Source organism: Trachurus trachurus, assembly GCF_905171665.1.
Source record: "Trachurus trachurus genome assembly, chromosome: 16".
Classification (NCBI taxonomy): Eukaryota; Metazoa; Chordata; class Actinopteri; order Carangiformes; family Carangidae; genus Trachurus; species Trachurus trachurus.
Genome location: NC_139902.1, coordinates 20093487 through 20112914, shown reverse-complemented (window position 1 = coordinate 20112914; position 19428 = coordinate 20093487). Strand labels below are relative to the sequence as shown.

At 40.4% G+C, this 19428-nt stretch overlaps 1 protein-coding gene across 1 annotated transcript; it reads left to right on the top strand.

Moving 5' to 3' along the window:
- The first annotated feature begins 3281 nt into the window (after positions 1–3281).
- On the top strand, positions 3282–15836 carry LOC310998662 (transcription factor E2F3-like). Its single transcript, XM_083988822.1, has 8 exons — positions 3282–3771; positions 6043–6163; positions 7438–7568; positions 7705–7793; positions 9369–9527; positions 9944–10058; positions 13231–13372; positions 14687–15836. The coding sequence occupies exons 1-8, from the start codon at positions 3490–3492 to the stop codon at positions 14977–14979; spliced, it is 1332 nt and encodes a 443-aa protein (XP_083844948.1). The 5' UTR covers positions 3282–3489; the 3' UTR covers positions 14980–15836.
- Positions 15837–19428: the final 3592 nt, after the last annotated feature.

Below are 19428 nucleotides of genomic sequence, written 5' to 3'. Positions count from 1 at the left end.
AGTCAAGGCAGAAGAAATAAAGGATGTATTGTTGTTGGCCATCAGAGAGGATGTGTCCCAGCAGCACACTATGCCTGTTAAAAAGACACATTAGCGCAGATTTTTCCAAAGAGGTCTGCCATGGAGACGCTTCATTTATTCAGCATGGGGCTGATAACCTCAGCGAGGCAGCGCCACATGTCAGGCACATCTGCAGTAGGGAGTGTAACTTCCCAGGTCTATTAAAGATCTCCCTTCCTGGCCCTGACATGTGTATTTTCACTAGTGCTTGATGGTGATGACAGGGAAAGCTGGGGGTCAGCAAATGGGGCCAGTCTTTTTTCTCTAGCTGTAGCTGGTTGTCCCTTTTTTGACCTTTGACCAGAGTCAGCTGTGTTTTTCCATCCACACTGGTGTCTGGCTGGGCAGGAGAGCCTGAGGCCGAATCTTTGGCCTGAGACTTTCTTCATCCAGTTTGTCCTGAAGATACAGGATCAGCTGGCTGGGTGGCTGAAGCTGATGGTTGGCCACTGCCAGTGCTCTCACCATTCACTCAAGTTTGATCCAAGTCAGACACCAAGTTCCTCCTTCTCAAGTCCAATGTATCCTTCAGTGTGCATGAGGCAAACCCTGGATGATGTCTTCCCTTATTTCCTACCAAAGTGGAAATCCCTGCCCCACTTCGCCACCTTCAGATCCTTGGTGATACTGAAGAGCGCACATGGGCACTCATAGACTCATCTTTTCAGTTATTTAATAGTTTCTTGATGGAGTTGTGTGTGACATCTCAGTATCTTTGATTGTAGGAGTTCCCTGATAAACCTGAGGTTTTTGACTGAGCATCAGGAAGCTTTGGAGACATGTAGCTCCTTCTTCGGTCACTCTAGCTCCATAAAACATCATAGTGATGATCAAATCCATGCTTATTTCTTGTCTGCAATAATAAAGCTGTTTTTTTTTTTTTCGAGACAATGAAGTTGAAGAAGTTACCCAATAATTTTGACAGGATGACAAATCCTAATGCCGTCTCTATTTGTTGAAAATTTCACAACAGTTAAACGCTGTTTAATGCTGAGCAAGCAATGTTTTGTTTGTTTTTTACACAGGAAACTTCTCTCACTACATCTCTCAAAGAAAATATGAACTTTAGGCACAGACTCAAGAAGAGGCACTTGAGCTCAAAGATGAATTGTGAGAATGTGATTCTTACTCACCAAATGAATCATGGGAAACTGGCAGGTTATGGATAGCCAGTATTACAATCTAGTCTGCAGCATCTGCATTTTAACAAAGGGCTACAATAGATATAAGTGACAGGCAATAATCAAAAGTAGGAAATATATCTTCGATCTATGGCAGCTCTTCAGCTTTTCTTTTCAATGACAAACAAATAATGACATTTAATGGATCATCAACAGCTGTACAGCTCAGCATGGAGGTCAGAGGTCAGTTTAAAAGAGGCAGTCTGGTTATGATGTAACATCTTATGTGAGGTGAGGACATGTTGCATTTAGACTGAGGGTCAATGTTGGAACATAAAAATCCTCAGGCTGAAGTGGTATCTCCGAAACCTGGCAGTATGTCATAAGACGACCGGAATAATAATGTTGCAGTTTACACATACTGACATTTCTCTCATGTGGGTTACTAATATAGCAATAGTTATGTGGCCTGAGAAACTAATATTTTTGCTTGCAGCGTGTGTAGTTGTAGAAATACAAAAATTTAAATGTTTAGTCTTCTAATCAAAGTCTTAATTCTTTTGGCAAACATTTTCCTTTTGTGAATGCGGTTACATTTCTATGATATGTTGGATTATTTTAACTACTTTACTATTTTCTGTAGTTGACAGCCTATATACGGTTTAAAGGCTACAGTATATACTGTATATATATATATAAATATATATATTTTTTTTTTTGCAGGATGAAGTAGCTGTAAAATAAATATGATGCAGTTAAAATCAATCAGTTTACAGTATTTGCCTCTGAAATGTAGTGAGTGAAAGTGTATATAATATTCTGGAATAGTATAAATACATCAGGACTGTACTTTAGTAGGCCTATTTCTCTGAATGAATTTGGTTCCACAAATGAATGTAAAACTTTGGTTAAGCTACATTGAATTTTTTATTTTTTATTTTTTTTATGAACTTGAATATGTCAGTATAGTTTCTGGTTTTCTAATTTTGCATGTGTAAAGACAGTGATTCTTGGCAAATATCCAGCTATTAGTTTAAGAAAATAAAGAGGTTTTTGAGTTTTGAGCCTGCTCTATAATTGAAGGCCTATTCCTGCAGTGTAATGTGTATATTTAGATTAGACACAACTCCTAGTAGGGCTATGCTGTCCTTCTGGGTGAGGAGTTTATTTCTACTCGTTGTCAACATCATCAGGCAGATGATGAGTAAGCTTTGCCTGGAGTCCAACAATATAGCTGATATAGGCCTATTGTATGTTGATTACAAGGGCTGATCAGACCTTTTTTTTTTTTTTTTTTTTACTTTAAAAAAAAACTTTTTTGGCATGCTCCTGGCTAAGAAAGAAATTGTCATGCCCCAAAAATCTATACAGACATAACAAGTTAAAACCTTTTCATTTTGTATCAAGTCTTATTCTACTTTTTTATTTTATTTTAAATTATTATTCTGCTAGTTTTAATTATCTACTGCCATCACAGCAGCCCATTATCTTGAAGGAGGTCAGTATTTAATATTCAGCGATGATGCTGCCACTCTGACATCTGAGGGTCCACGACAGTCATGTTAATAAATGGAGACATAATACTGTATGTCAAAGGCCCGAAAATCCTACCAGCTGTTCCTGCAGTAAACTTTAGAGCAGACAAAATCTCGTGGCATCCATTTATTAAGTCAAGAGAAAAACAAAAAAAACACGATATTATGTACTAATGTAAAACATAGGGCGAGTTTATTTAAGCTTAAAGCGTTTTAAAAGTACATAGTCGTGTTTCTTGCTCTGTTGTAGGTTCCCAGTTCACCCAGGCTCTTCAGGACAGCTGGTCACTTGCGCCACTTAGCGTCCTGTCAGGGAACACGCAAGGCGTGACAGCTGACGTCGCCTGTTTACAACTGCCAATGAACACGTGGCGCATTGACGATTGAGCTGTCATTGGTCAATACCGCGGCAAACGGGGCGGGGACTGCTTACAGGCGAACCAATAACGTGTGGCATGTAAATTCCGTTTGAAAATTTCCCGGGAAATCTGAGTTTCGCGGGAGGGCTCTTGAGCGCGTAAACCGTATCCCTTCATTCATCAGGCCGCTTCCTGAAGCCATTTCTCGACGGGAGAAACGAGAGTTGCGCTACTTTTTAATCCGTTGCATCTGCCTAAATGCACTTTCATAAAGAAAAATACTTTACAAAAGTCGATGAATCAGACTCTCATCTTTACTTCGGTCTGATTATTTTTGTAACTTTTACCGCGGATTAGCAGCCATACGGGCTTAAAAGTACAGAGACAAGAAAGGGGTTACCCCGAATACGCAAGATGAGAAGAGGGATCTCCTCGGCTCCGGACAAAGTGATTTTAGCAGGGGTTGGGGGCTCTCCTCTGGATAATAATATCATTTTAACAACCCTTTCGGATCGTTTAAACCCTGGACAATCCAACGCTACCTATATCCAAATAATAACCACCTCACCGCCTTGCAACGTTACACAGACATCAAATGTGTGTTTATCCGAGCCTCAGATAAACAACATTTACACAACTCCACAACAAGCTGCAGCAAACGGAGCAGGACAACGACCGGCTCTGGGAAGACCGCCGGTAATCTACCACAGCTCGTTTTGAACACATTTCGCTTGCTACAACTAGCCACAAACACGACAAAATGTTAGCCTGCTAAGATTAGCCGAGCTTGTTGTTTCGGGTAAAGCTAACGTTAGCTCACTTAGCTCAGTGCATTTCCCCCAACGACTCACCCTAGCGAGGAAGGCTAACTAACTCACTAACTACCTACCGCTAAGCTAAGTTAGTCAAGCGGGTCGGTTGAGGGGTTTATTGACCGTGGGGCGACCAAACGCCGAGTTTAAGTTAGTTTGTGAGTTCACAGAAACGCAGACATGTCATCTAATAGCGTGCTATGCTAACTTCATGGCGCTTATGAGTGCGCTTCACCCTCGCAGGCAGATGGAAATATTGGTAAGAGATGAGTAACGTTAGCGGTGGCCTAGTGGCTGCTGCTGCTGGTGTCTTAATTTGGGGGGTTGGGGGGGATTTGTTGGGCAGCTTGGCTTCTTAGTTAGCTAATTTTTCGCTTTCTATATCAAGGCACGAGTGGCTAAACTTGCAAAGACTTGAGGTTTATACATGGGTAAAAGATTCTTTGCTCCAGCTTTTTTTTTTTTTTGAACTACTCGGTAGATATATTTCTCCCAGTCGTCTCTGAAGATGCAAGCCAACTTGGATGGAGCTTAAAACATGTTAGCTTTCCATGTTAGCTAGTAGCGTTATTGATTGTTAGAGGACAACATTACTCGTTGCCGGCCTTGACCTTAATTCTTGCACAAATGTCTTGTGTCCTTCTTTTGTGAATAAAGTGTAACGTTATGGTGCCTTTCAATGCCAAGTAAAGTGAAACTTGAGTTTGCTGCTTTAGTGTTGCTGATGCACGTTTCCTGTATTCTCAACATTGCACAAACCACACTAAATAGTTAGAGCAGCATTCAGGGTGGTGGTTTGTTCCTGGCTATTCATCTTTCATGAACTAAACCAGTCTCTATCTCAGGCTGTAGCCATGACCAGGCAGGGGGGGTGAAGGGAGCTGCTTGCTGATATAAAATGGCTGACATTTTGGCTGTCAACAGAGGGCATATTATTCTTATACTAGTACTTGATCAAGTAAGAAAGTATTAGACATGGGTTTGAGAGTATGATATAAGTAGTTTATGTTCACTGGGGGATACAGTGATCTCTCCCTTTTGTAGAGTTTTAGATGAAATGGAGTACTGGGGTGTTGCTCAAAGTCACTACAACAGGGTGGAAACCTGCAACATAAAACTTAGGGGGCCCTACTCAACAAGCCACCATACTATGTAATGGTTAAAATACCAAGAATGCCACTTTAATCGAAAAAGTACTTGGGGTTTCACTAACAAAAGATACACTTTTGGGTCAGAAATGTTTTGAGAGGAGATACAGAATCCATGGTATAAAGGCTCAGAGATGTTCAACACATTGTTTAAAATGGTATAAAATATTAAAGTGGCAATGAGGTAGAGCATAATATTGTGCCATTGCAGAAGTCGGAGGTAATGAAATATAGGCATACCTTGCCTTTGTCTAGCTTAACCAGTAAACATTCAGTGAACTCACAAATGGCTGTTGAACTTACACTGGTATCAATAACAATATTTAAATTTGATGAATGGATTAATAGGGAACAGAACATATCAGGATGTTCATGCACAGTAGGTTGAAGAGTCATTTAAATGTTTGAAATGGCCTTATATGACGGCTGAATGACTTGACCATTTGCTCATAGGATCATGTGGTTTCTTGTGAGGAATATACTGCTTTTAGTAACCTCAAATCACTTTTATCTTACTGTGCGGCACTATCATCAAACCCATAGATGTGACTCATGCTTAAGCCATGTGATTTTCTCTTGGTAAATTTGGCTGGAAAAGAAGAAATTGGCGTCTGGTCTTGTGACACATATGTGAGACACGGTGTATGAAACGGACACAGTTTCTTATTGATACTTTTGGAATTTCGATGAAGAACATCTTGTGTCTTGACGGATTATTATGAGTGTGTCGTTGCTGCTCCACTTAAGATGTTGTGAAGTAAAATAAGTTGTGGTTATCAAAACTGAAATGGGGAAAGGCTGTAAAGAACAATTTCCTGATTTGGTGATCAAAGTACAAAGTTTGCTGTGCTCTAACAGTTCACCAGCTTTTCCTTTGAACATTTTAATTCTAGTTCATATTTCATAAATAAACGACAGAGACACACGAGAGAAAATCAAAGTTATGATCCCCCAGATGGTCAAAAGCACCAGTAACTTTTCTTAACAGTATCTTTTTCTTCTTCTAGGCCAAACGGCGATTGGCGCTCGATGATTCGGATCACCAGTACCAGTCGGAACCAGCCAAAACTCCAAGAGGCAGAGGAGCAGCAGCAGCGACTAATGGGGCACGGCTAAAGACACCCAGAAGTAAGAACCAAAATACTGAAATGGACTCTCTCACATCCATTGAATACATTCAATCCAGGGTTTTTTAACACGTTGATTCAGTGTCATGTGTTGGCCATTAGCCACATCAAGTTTTATACACATGAGCTGAACACACTGGAAATAATGTGACACTGTGGGCATTATTATCATGGCTTAAAAAACCACTTGATTCTCACTTTAAGTGGAAGCGAGTTTACCTCAGTCCTTTATTAGGGTTGTATCCCAGTTAATAGCCCTTGGAAATTCACTAGAAATCACAGATACGTAGTAAGTACAAAAATAGGAGCCAAACTAATTTAAATGCCTTTGCACTGTGAATGTATCGGTAGTAATTCATATTTTCTTGGAGTTGGAGTTTTCCCATGATATGAAAACCTCCTAGCTGCTGTCTAACTTATCCAAATTATGTTACTGTAATCAGCGCAGGAAAAAACAAACCAAAAAGATCCTCTGCACTGTCCCTTAATTTTCCCTTTTCTCTCTACATCCGTGTCCTGCACTGTTTATTAAAGCAGAATATAATTTGAATTTAAAAAAAGAAACAAAACTTGGACATGAGTTGTTACATTGCTGTAGTGCAATTATATTGTTGATTCCAGCCACAGGATGTTTTGCAGAGTGGGAACCGCAGCCCCTGGGCTCCTCTCAGAAATCCTGTCACTGTCTGATGAGAGAAACTGATGCCATCAGCAGCACAGAGCTATTGATAACATAATGCAAGTGTTGCTGGGAAATATAACTTAACGCTTTTGATCCTCTCTCCAAGTAAGTCACCAATCCCCAGCTGGTTGTGACTGATTGAGTCATTTGCCTCCAACATTTCCTGGCTGAAAAAGCAAAACAAAAACAACCCCAGGTTGTTTTCTCAAAGGTCGGATGTACGTAGAATATCAAACCTTTAAATGTAGTCCAGGACAGAAACTCTAGATCACTTTTCCTCAAAACACCACAAAGGGAAATGTACATTTTCGTGACACAGTCCAAACATAAACTTCAATGCTCAGCTTCATGTCTAGGAGGTTGAACTATACTGTTGTACTGTTATTGATATCTTTCTAACATTTCTGCTGCTGTTGGGAAGTTTCTGATATTATGGGAATCCTATTATCTGATTGTCTGAAAACTGATGAAGCCACATTTCTATTGACTTCCTGTTCACAAATAAAACAGTTTCAAAGGATCTTTGTGTCTAAATTTGACATTGTTCTTGTCCTTGTTTTCTCTGCTCCTGCTACTTTTCCCCCTCACCATAGCACCCAAATCTCCACCGGAGAAGACGCGGTACGACACCTCCCTGGGCCTGCTAACAAAGAAGTTTGTGGACCTTCTCGCCCAGTCTTCTGATGGAGTTTTGGACCTCAACCTTGCTGCTGAAACCTTACAGGTATCTTGATCTTTGAATGTGTCTGTTCACTACATTTTAAAAATACAGCACTGTCAGGGATGCAGTTTTGTGGTTGATTTGGTAGTTTAATTGATTTATGCAGCAAAGTTTAAAGATCTGTATTCTCTACTTTCAGGTACAGAAGAGACGCCTGTATGATATCACTAATGTACTAGAAGGCATTCACCTCATCAAGAAGAAGTCAAAGAACAACATTCAGTGGATGTAAGTAATCATTCCCTCTCACTTCATCATGTAAATACAATAGTTTTCATCTTTTTGAAGAGAACATTTTTGTTTACCGTTGGCCCCATCATCCACAAAAATATAACCGAGCAGAAATGTGTGCATGTGTAGTTTCTACAGGTTTAACTCTCAAAGAGACTGTGGGTTTATCTTGGATTGATGCCGATAAATTTGCGTGACTGTTTTTCTGCCAGTAAACAGGTTCCTTTGCCCGCACAGGAAGGCAGGTGGCTGCATGTAAACTGCTATCACATCCAAGTATGATGAGACCAGACAGTGCCACACTTCACATTTTATTGCGTCATTGTTCATGAATTACAACTTTAGACCCATTACTAAATTCAGTTAAATACCTGATCCAAGTACATTTTTTAGGCCTTTATTTGACAGTACAGTTGAGAGAGACAGGAAATGGGGAGGCAGAGAGAATGACATGCAGCAAAGCGCCGCCCAATGCGGTATTTAAACCTGCAGCGAGGACTGTAGCCTCTGCATATGGGGCGCCTGCTCTACCCACTGTGCCACACGACGTCCTGTGTTTGGCCTAATTTTCACTTTTTCAGAAGTAAATTCAGTTCATACATCAGTGACCTGACTTGTAAGAATACACAGGTAAATAACGTCTAGTATGAAATGAGACATAAAAGCATTTTCAGTATGTTGTCGTCACTGTGGGCACTTACAGTCCACATACACAACTCACAAAAAGTTAGAGATATTATGCTTTGGGATGCACTATAACATTTACAGGTGAACTTAATTTGACCTTCTCTAAACTTTTGAGTGCACACGCCCAACTGTTCAGTGTGTCAGTACTTATAACATAACATGCTGTTCTCTAACAAGGTGGTTAACCGTACAAATCACAAGTGTCTGATCCATGAATTGACCACTAAATGTTCTGGTTCAATGACAGTTTGTATTTAAACAGTCCTCTGTATCATGTTCATACTTTGACATCATGAGACCAAGACAACACCTAACAATCAATCAACAGTACCTGGACATGTCGAGGCTTCAAACGGGATGTTGTCAGAGGGAAGTTGCCACTGAGCTTAGTGTGACAGAGTGTCATCAGCAGGTTGCAACAGGGACACAGAGACACTGGAAGAGTCACAGAGAGGCAGAGAAGTGGACATCCTTTGGCCACATGACAAGTTATTGACACAGTGACATTTTTTCTTGTGGTCTACCCACCACTATTGTTAGCTTTTGTTTCAGTACATTTTTTGAGATGAAGAAATTACCATTCCAGACTTCTACTTAATTGCCCTACTCTCATGATATAATATCACTGTAACATGAACTTTTTTACATTTTCCATAAATTTCACCCAAAAGATGAATATCCCTTTTGTCCACAGGAATTATTTATGTTACAAGGAAGCCTAGGAATATTTGATATCTGTGCCTGTTGAAAATGCAGTTTTCATGTATGATATTTTATGTTATTTCAGACCTCACAACCTCCACAATATTAGGGAGAGATTGGACACTGTTGTACTAAACTCTAAATCTGTTTCTAATTCACTCTTTTCAATCCTCTTTGGCCCAGGGGCTGCAGCCTGTTAGAGGTGGAGGGAGCACTGAGCCAGAGACAAAGACTGGCAGCGGAAGTTTCTGCGCTGGGAGAAGAGGAGCAGAGGCTCGAACAGCTTATCCAGAGATGTAGCCTGGATATGAGATACATGAGCGAGTCGCCAAGCAACCAGAAATATCCTTTTGCTGTTAGGTCATCCCAAAGTAACAATGACGTATGCTACCTTGCTTCAGTGTTAAAACATCCCCTAACTGTGTTCTTCCTAATACTGCAGGTAAAGATAACTAGACTGGTGTAAGTGTGACATTGTTGCATGCTCGAGCCTCTTCCTCGCTCACAGTTAGTTAATGATAACTGTGGCATAGTTGTTTTAAGTATCGGATCCTTTACAGAAGTGCAAGGCTTCATCTTCCAAATGCAAATCTTTTTTTCTTCAGGTTGTCTTAAAATGGTAGCTTACTCACTTCACTTTTTCACTTCACTTGAATGTTTGGATTCAAATAGTCAGCGTTTTCAGGCTTGATAACATGTAAGTTTAGAATTCGCATGAACTGAAAGTGTGGTTATTTCTTTAACCCTGTTTTCTTCACGCATGCCTATGTGACTTACCAAGACATCAAACAGCTGGGAAACCTCAGAGACCAGACTGTTATAGTCGTCAAAGCACCCACAGACACCAAACTAGAAGTACCAGACCCTGATGAGGTATGTACACTCTCATAAAGGCATTTCCAACATGCACTGCATTCCTTGTTAATGTTGTTGTTGTTGTTCTGCTTCTTGCTCACTTGTCATCTGACCAATATTAACAAAAAGGTTTCACATTTGGGGAAAATTGACCTTTGCTCTTAATACTTATGCCCCTTTTCCACTACACAGTTACAGCTCTACTCGGCTCGACTCACCTCGACTTGGTTTAGGTCCTTTTCCGTTTTGTCCGGTCTGTTTGAGTCACACTCATTGACATTCCCACCCACAAAGGCTATTTACTATATCAACATTCAAGATTAGCACAAGTGAGATAAACATCAAAAATGCTACGCTACAAGCAGCAACTACAGACTACGTAGGCTTGGATCCTTACTCGCGTTCCTTGGCTCGCCTGTTTTGTTGGGAACCCTTCTGCATCATCAGCAGACACAACCTTAAATAAAATTGTACCCAGCACAAGAAAACTCAAACACAGTCTGTTGTAGTCTGTCTTAGCTAAATGAAAAGTCTGATCCTCTTGCGCAAAATAAATGAAAAACATGAAGAAGCAATAATAACAATCCAACCAAAAAAAACCCTGTATTGGTTTGTAACACTACTCATATCTCTCTGTCAGTACCTCTTCACACTTTTCTCTGCTACATCGCTTTTGCGGACTGAAAGACATGCAGAACTCTCTTTTTCTTTCACCTCCCGACTTTTCAGCTCCGGGTGCCAGGCAGCGCCGCCATGACACTTGTGACGTGGCTCTTGTACCATCATCCCATTGCCCCAGCAACCGATCAGTAACGTGAGCAGGGGCCATGTACTCTTGGTCAGCCTGTTACATGTTACAACTGAGTACTTCATAGTACCTCTTCAAAAAACAAAAAACACTAGCACACCACTGCAGCAATTAAACAAATGGGGGAAAAAACTTGTATAGGCAGCTTTACGTCGCGCACAACAACAACCAACAGCAATCAACCAGGATTGAAAAACAAAAACTGTGAATGAAACTGTGACGAAGCAGGACTGTGATGGTCACTAGGCTTGCAGACCCTTGCCTGTGTCATTTTCCTCCCAAATTGTTGAACAGAAAGTAGGCTATAGTATTTTCTTTTGCACTTATATACTGAAGGAGCATATGTTACCCAAAAGAAAAAAAAACCTGATTTACAGCTTGTTTATATACCTGCTGTTCTGTGTACTAATTTCTGAGCATGAGCTGTCTGTCCGTGAATACAGATTGGTCCAAAGCATTTCCCTCCTCCTGTGATTTTATTTGTGACGGGAAAAATATGAATGACGCCATCAGCGACTAGTCGACGTCGACTCGACTTGACATGACATTAGAGTCGACTTTAAAAAATCTGAAGTCATGCAACCCCTACCAGGTACTAGATACTATTGGAAAAGCAAAAAGAAACTAGTAGAGCCGTGGTGAGTCAAGCCAAGTCGCACAAGTGGAAAAGGACCACTAGAGAATATTTTTATGGTTTTCAGATGTGTGATATTTCTGGGACATTCTAGTCAGGAATAATGATCCTGTCTGAATGAGTTAGAGAAGAGCTTCACTCTGCATCCACTCTTAATACTAAGCAAAGTTAACCCTGTGTTGTTTCAAAATAAATAAAAAACTACTTCACCTAATGTTAAAGGGATAGTTCAACATTTTGGCAAATTGGCCCATTGCCATAATCCCTATAGTCATAGCAGTAGGTTTGTTAACTTTATTTGTCGGTGCAAGCTATTTTTAGAACGGCGGAGTGGAGCAGCAGGCTGCTCAGAGCTATACTATGGGAGCTAAAGGAATTTCTTGGTTTCCCTCATCAAACTCATCAAATACAAAATCCCAAAACTCCAAAACGCTTTCGTGGACAAGTTGTGACCATAGACTGTAAAAAGAATGGACGTAGCGTCCGTGACGTCACCCATTGGTTTGGGGGAGTCTGTTTTGTGCCACTACTACGGGGGTTAGAACCGCGCCATGTTGGATTCTACTTGCCATATTTGGAGCGGTGCGGCCGTTGGCCGGCCGAGAGCCCGCCCACTGGCCTCGTAGCAGCGGTCGCCGGACCTGTCACTCAACGGTTCTGCGCCCTGATTGGCCAGAACTTTAACCCTAATAATAGTAAAACGGTAGAGTTTAAAAAAAATTCACCCCCCTCAGAGTGTGTGCGGGGGTAGAAACTATCGATTGAGACCAAAAAAATAAAATGTACCAGGCTGTAAATATGTTTTTTTAAGCTGTAAAATCGGCTATTTTAACATGGGGCTCGATTGGAGTTGCTCCCTTCTGGAGCCAGCCCCCAGCGACAGCCGAGGGGATTGCAGCTTTTTGAATGCGGAAGTGAGCTTCACTTCTCAAACCGACAACTGCCCCCTTGGTTGTGACCTGCACATTCACCACGCTATGAGATAATAGTGGAACGTTACGAAACGGAGCCGTTTTCGAGGTAAATACAGGGTAAATACAGAGTCTGCTTGCTGAAAAACTGTCCCTGAACGCAACGCGCATGAGCGGTTTTGCATGAATTTCCCTCTAAAACAGCTCCGTCTCATAACGTTGTGTTATTATCTCATAGCGTGGTGAATGTGCATCTCACAACTTGTCTACGACAGCGTTTTTGAGTTGTTGGGTTGTGTATTTGATGAGTTTGATGAGGGAAACCAAGAAATTCCCTTAGCCTCCATAGCATAGCCCTGAGCAGCTTGCCGCTCCGCTCCACCATTCTAAAAATAGCTTACACCGACAATTAAAGGTAATGAACCTATTGCTATGACTATAGCGATTATGGCAATGGGCCAATTTGCCAAAATGTTGAACTATCCCTTTAAGTATGTTAACTAGACAGATGTAGTGTTTATTGTGACACCCATGCACTACAATTGGACGTTGCAGGTGGTTCAGTTCTCGTAAAATTGGTGTTACTCACAGGTTTTATCAAACAACCGGAAAGACTACATGGTAACTAAAGGTGTTTCATGGTCTACTGGAATTTATGCATCAATTTGTATGTGTGTATCAGCCTTTACGCCTCAGTGGAGCCATGTGGAAGGAAGACTTGCAGTTTATATTTTTATCTCTCCACGCTGCCTATCCACGCCTTGTAACAGGTGTAGTTCTGTCAGTGTTGTGATGTGACCTGATCAAACTCTTTTTCTTTCTTTTTTTTAATTTCAGAGTTTGTCCATCCATCTGACCAGCACCAAAGGTCCCATAGAAGTCCTCCTGTGCCCAGATGAGGAGAATGACCCCAGGAGTCCTGTAAAAAATGGAAACACAGACATCAATGGGAACTCACCTTTCCTTAAAGTCCTTCAAGGTTCGTTTCAGATTGAGCATCAAGTGTCACACTGTATTTTACAAGTAGAGATTGTCTGTCTCTTCAATCTAGTAATCTAGTCACACTTTGCATTTACCTATATTTGAGTTCTCAACGGGCCATGGCGACCTGAACAACCCAACCAGTGGCTCTAGCCGGGAATATATGCAGTCAGAATCAGGCTTCCTTTTTTCTTTTAATTTTTTATAAAACACATCTTCTTGCTGGTTGCACTGTGTATTGTTGAAATTTGTGAAATGCATTGAATCAGTGCTGTTCATTTTGGTGAGGATCATCTGCTAACAGCATAATGTATAAGTTAGTTCAGTAATAATATAGGATGGCTTCTACACAGTGCTCATGCCTGCCTGTATGCCCTGTCCGATTTGCTATTTGATTAAAGTTTCATTTTGGTTGGTAGAGTAGAAAATGTATTTTACCATCCTGTCATCATCACTATTACTAGCAAGTGTGCCTGTATTAGAACGCAATAATGACGCATCAGGCCAGGCTCTATGTTTTTTTGGGCAAGTTCATGGCGAGAAGTAATAGTTGTGATTCGGGCCGCGTCCTGCTGGTCAGGTGGGGTTTTAATTTTCAGGCTTGTTAAGGTGTGTTATTCTAACACAGCATGTCACAGCTGAGTGCAGCTGAGACTGATGAGAATTCAATCTTTGGTCTGTGTTTTTGCTGCGTGTTCTCACTGGTAACATACCACTTCAGACATGAGGACAAATTTACCTGCTGGGTGAAAGTCTGGGGACTCATTGGTGTCATCACGTCAGTTCCAAATTTAGTGATGGACTGGGCTTTCATTAATGTGGAAGTGTTTCTGACCCCAGTACCAACAACACAAATATCTTTGGTGTTAGAGCAGCTCTCTGCTTGTAAAGACTGGCAAGGCTGAAGTTGAATGAAAACCACAACCACAGTCTTGCTGGGTGGATATTTGTTCCTAGCTGGTTTGGACAATAAAAGAAAATGATTATAGCTTGGTTTGCAATGCTTAGCTAAACTGGCACCAGAATGAGAGTTGTTTTGTTTTGACTGCCTGCAGTACCAAAACAACTCTGACCTGGCAGATTAAACATTAAACCCAAACTTTTGAAATAACTGACTTACTTGTACCTAAGCCACCATTGGTTCAAATCATTCAAACAGACCTGTGATAAGACCCAAAAAGGTGAAGTTGATCAGATTTTTGAACCATAGTTTATTATTTTGTATGGTACAATAAGCACCATGACACCTATCAACACAACCATTTTGCTGGTCTACAACAGTTAAACTCGTCGTCTCTATTTTCGTTCCCAGATCCCAGCTGTGCGACCGCCTCTCCCAGCCCTGCACCTGTGGCTCCACCTTCTTCCTCCTCAGCCGTCTCCGTTACTACTCTCTCCCCCATTTCGTCCCCTTTCACCAGTCTTCTCCAGCAGACGGACGACCAGATCCCTGCATCCTTGGGGCCTTTCTTAAACCTCGGGCCTCCTCTTCTGGAAGATGACTACCTTCTAGGTTTGGGAGATGACCAGGGAATCAGCGATTTGTTTGAGGCCTATGACTTTGATAAAATGCCCTCCAGCCTGGACGACCTCCTGTGCAGCTAGCATTAGCAGAAATTAAGAATGGATGCATGGGAGAGAGATGGAGAATCAGTGAGGGGTTTGATGCCTGTGACTGTCTGTGTAGTTAGTAGAAGCCAATTTTAAATAAATAGAGGGAAACATTGAGGGCTTTTTCAGTCCCAGTTGGACTAAATACCATGTTATTTCATGGTGTGAGAAATGAATGGCCTTGAATGATTCACACAAAGACATGACTGGTCAACGTGCAGACATATCCATTACTCCTTGTCTCAGGCTATGTAAGGCCTTCAGTGTAGCTGAGCATTGGAGGAGCATCTGAAAGCCTTGGCTGTCTGTTTGGATAAGTATAAACGGTGAGGGGAACGATATCCACCTTCATATGAGGATAGACTCTCGGTACTGTACAGCTTGAAAGTACCCTCGCATCACGTGGCATTAACACACATCCAAGGTGGTGGGTGGGTTTAGCATAAAATTCAAGTGTAAATGCAACTGAAGTGCAGTGATATGATCAACAAAAAGTGCCTGAAGCACGCACAAGAGCAGGGAAGAGGAAAATTGGGTAGTGTTAAATCCTGAAGGATGATGCAGATATCAGGATTTGACAGGCGAGTCAGGAGAGAATATGTTGATCTGTGTTTCCACTGATACACTTCCTAGTCAGTTGTCCAAATACATCCAGATAATCCATCCTGTGACATATCCACTACTTTAAAGATGCGTTAATGCCAAGTGTTATGGGGAAGAGTAGATCCTGAAGAATCCTTAATGATTGCGTTCTATTACACCGATGTTCTGTAATTGAATGCTCACACTGCTGACTGTTAAGTAGACATTTTTCTGTGATCACATTTTAGAAATTAAAGTGAACGTGAAAAGAAAACAGGGCGAATTTGGTGCACACCATCCGTGAGGGTAAGTTAAATTAGGCAGGCTGAGACCTAGGTCCTCTGTCTTGTGTCTGAGACCTGTCAGGTTATCTATTTCTTCTAATTATCAAATTACAAGAATTACTATTTTGTACATTTAAGCACTATTTCGATGTATTGAGAGGAGCATGAATGGCTGCTTCGGTGCGCCCCCGAGTTGATTTAAAACAAACTGTAAAATGACAATGGAAAAATAATGGGTACTCTAGGTTTACTCTAAATGCTTTTAGGCATACAGCTTTCTTTTGCCTGTCCACCAGATCAGCCTTTCATTTGCAGATCAATTGGGGAAACCTCAAGTTTTTCACCCTGCAATGACAAATGCAAAAAATGCTCCACATGGGGGGAAAAAAAGTAATAGCTAACCTTACATCACTTAGAACTTTGTGTTTTGTTGCTAACAGAACCCACAAAAGCCATCCCAACTGGGTAATGTGGGGTCAGGCGAAAGCACCTAATGCACCTGCATAAATCTGGCCTTTAAGGATATAAGATGTGCAGACCTGGATATCATCTCCTACTTTTACTGATACTCTGAATTCAGGATGGAAACTCTCCCTTTCTTGCTGCTTTTCACCTCTCCCTTCCATCGCCATCAGCAGAAGCTGCCATAACAAAACTTCCCATAATGCCTCCTCAGTAAAGACTGTGTGCTGTGAAATTATACTGTGGTTTGAGCTTATCAGAAATATGTGACTTTGAACCACTTAATGCACACTGCCTGGTCAGTGTGCACTGAAAGAAGTGTAGGAAACAGGATAGGTGGCTATTAGTCTTTTTAGGTTTAATAAATGTTGAATTTTAATGGATTTTAATACTGTAGAAATAACTAATGATATCATGGTCATCTAAGCAACAAAGAACCAGATAGCCACTGAGGCTGCAGCATGTAACGAAGGGCTTATTTTCTGCCATAACATGATATTGAAAAAATTAGAAAAAGGGGTAAAAAAAGAAAAGAAAAAAAGAGATTTAAAAAAAAAAAAAAAACTTTTGTAATTTAAACAAATTCAGTGCAACCAAGTTTTGGTGTTGTTGTCTAGGGCCACTGAATCTTTAAACAGTGCTCAATCAAGAAGAGCTTGAGGACTTGGTGAACAAAGCTGTGGGGATGTGTATTTGAGACACTTGCTGTTCATTTGTAATAGGTTGTTGTGTTTGATTACATCCCTGATGACAGAAAGCAGACAACTCTGAAACCCTAGCTTTTAAACTAAAACAACCTGCGGCTGCAGGAAGTATTGCTGCTGTTAGTGTTAACTTCTCCCCGACCTGATTGATATGCGCTTGAGTAATTGCGTGTGCAGCATGTGTGAGTTAATGTCAAAGATCAAGCTTGCTAAAGAGTAAGCCTGCCATGTGTAAATTGATGTACAGTTTTCTAAATTTTTCAGTGCACAAGGTACTGTAGGCTACCTCTCACTTAATGTTTGACGATAGTAATAGGGCGTAGAGGTGAATGCCATAGTGTGTATGAGTCTTTAAATCCCCCTTTGTCATAGAAATTACCCCTTTATTGAGATGTGATATAGGATATTGCATCGCACTTGTGTCTTTTGAGGTGAGCGAGATTCCACTCAGTTCCAGTCTCATATGTCACATGTTAAATTTGAATACTGGGGTGCACATTTGATGGACAGTTAAGCAGACATGTATTGCAATATTTTTTCAATTTTCTTTTCCATAAGTTATTTAGGTTTTATTTGTTCAGTGTTTTTGTAAAATCCAGAGCATCTGTTAAACCCCAAAACTGGTACACATTCATTATACATGCGCACACACACATGCAGGCATTCATTCAAAGTTAGCTTATGATTTATCTGGTCATTAGGAGACCTTGCCTGCATGTCTGTGTGCCACTGAATCACAATCAGTGACTTGGTTGTCCTCTGCTGAAGTGTGTTGGGAGCTTTGCTTCTGTGACACTGTGTGTCCGTTTTAGTTTTGGAGTGATTCAAGGGAGTATTTGACATTTTCTCTATCTATCTATCTTTTTTTTTGCTACTTCCACTTTCAGAGAGATTCGAATCCGGTTAAAACAAAATTTTCACTTAATGAACTGAAATTACCTATATGAACCTCTGCCATTAATTTAAGGAGAATATACAAATACAGTTTGAGTCAGGAGAACTTGACTTAAGCCACTAAGTTAATGAAAATTTGACAAACGCACATGAATGCTCTGATTCACAAAACACAATTTCCCTATAGGCATATTTATATCATTGTATTTTATATGTATTTATGGAAAAGTTGAGCTCATTCTTTTTCCCAATTTGATCACTAACTAGTTGTGCTATTTTCTAAGTCCATTTACATAGTAATTACATTTTCCTCCATCTATTATAAGCGACCAGAATCTGGTCACAATATTTTATCCACTTTTATGTGATGGAAACATGAATTTTGGAAAGATTGTACCTTTCCATCAGTTTCTAATGGAATGTTAAAGATTGTAATGCACTGCTAATGCTAGTTAGCCAGTGAGTCTGTAAATGTATTATGGTTGACTTAAAATTACAGCTCCTTCATTTCTAATGTGTGATTCTGATGTGTGATTAGACCTTGCAGAAAGTTATCATTAGGCTAAATGTGGTGTTAACTATAGTCAAGAATGAAACAGCACTGTTTTTCCTGCTATTTTCCTATGGTTATACTGAAGCTGTTACCAAATACAATATACTGATCCATAAATATTCTGTAATGGTTATGTGAAAAGTGAACTATTTGATTGGAAAGAATTGACTGTACAAGTATGATATTGATGCCTGTTTCCATTAATTACAGAAAAAAAGCTGTAATATCACATTACCTTCTTTTTGCAATTTGAACTCATGGTTAAAACTATCTGTGTGCTGTTGAATGTTGAAGGTAAACTAATTCAATGTTTTTGATGTGTGTTACTCAGTTATATACTGTTTCTTTAACATCTGTTAAATGAGGAATTTGAGTTATTTGTTTGGTGGGTGGGGGGTGGGCAAATGGATTTGTTTTGTACTTTGGGCGTTTGTAATTGAAAATTTGAATAAAGAATATGAATAAAATTAATATTCTGTTTATGATTTGTCTTGGACTACTGTGCATAGTGTTTTCTTGCCTATGTAAACAAAATCCACATAGAATACATTTGGGGGATCTTTTGTAATTTAATTTAAGTGATGAAAATCTAAGAACCAGTTTCCACAAATATATTTCATTTTGAGTTTGGTTTAATTACCATTTTTACGGTATAAATATCTTTTGGCCAGGTTCAGTCCACTCAGCCACTATCATGGGGAGCACTACTGACTTGACAGTTGTCCAGAAGACAATTATTGAAAAGGCCGGCCATAACGGGCTGTATTATATTTCATAGGAAATTGACTGGAAGGGAAAAGTGTTAAAAGGCCACGGACCTGAGGAGGTTGTCAAGCAAAGCAGGACATCAGAGAGCTTCACAAGGAGTGGACTGAGGCTGCATGGGGTCAGTGCGTTAAGAGCCACCAATGCACAGATGATGAACCGCCAACATTCCATGTAGCCTATTCCTAGAACCGCCAAG

What these genes read in the sequence shown, in the direction of transcription:
- LOC310998662 (XM_083988822.1), top strand. Translation starts at nt 3,490, where the DNA reads ATGAGAAGAGGGATCTCCTCGGCTCCGGACAAAGTGATTTTAGCAGGG. An exon ending in AAGAACAACATTCAGTGGAT is followed by an intron (nt 7,794 to 9,368) that starts GTAAGTAATCAT and finishes TCTTTGGCCCAG; the next exon opens with GGGCTGCAGCCTGTTAGAGG. An exon ending in TTTCCTTAAAGTCCTTCAAG is followed by an intron (nt 13,373 to 14,686) that starts GTTCGTTTCAGA and finishes TTTCGTTCCCAG; the next exon opens with ATCCCAGCTGTGCGACCGCC.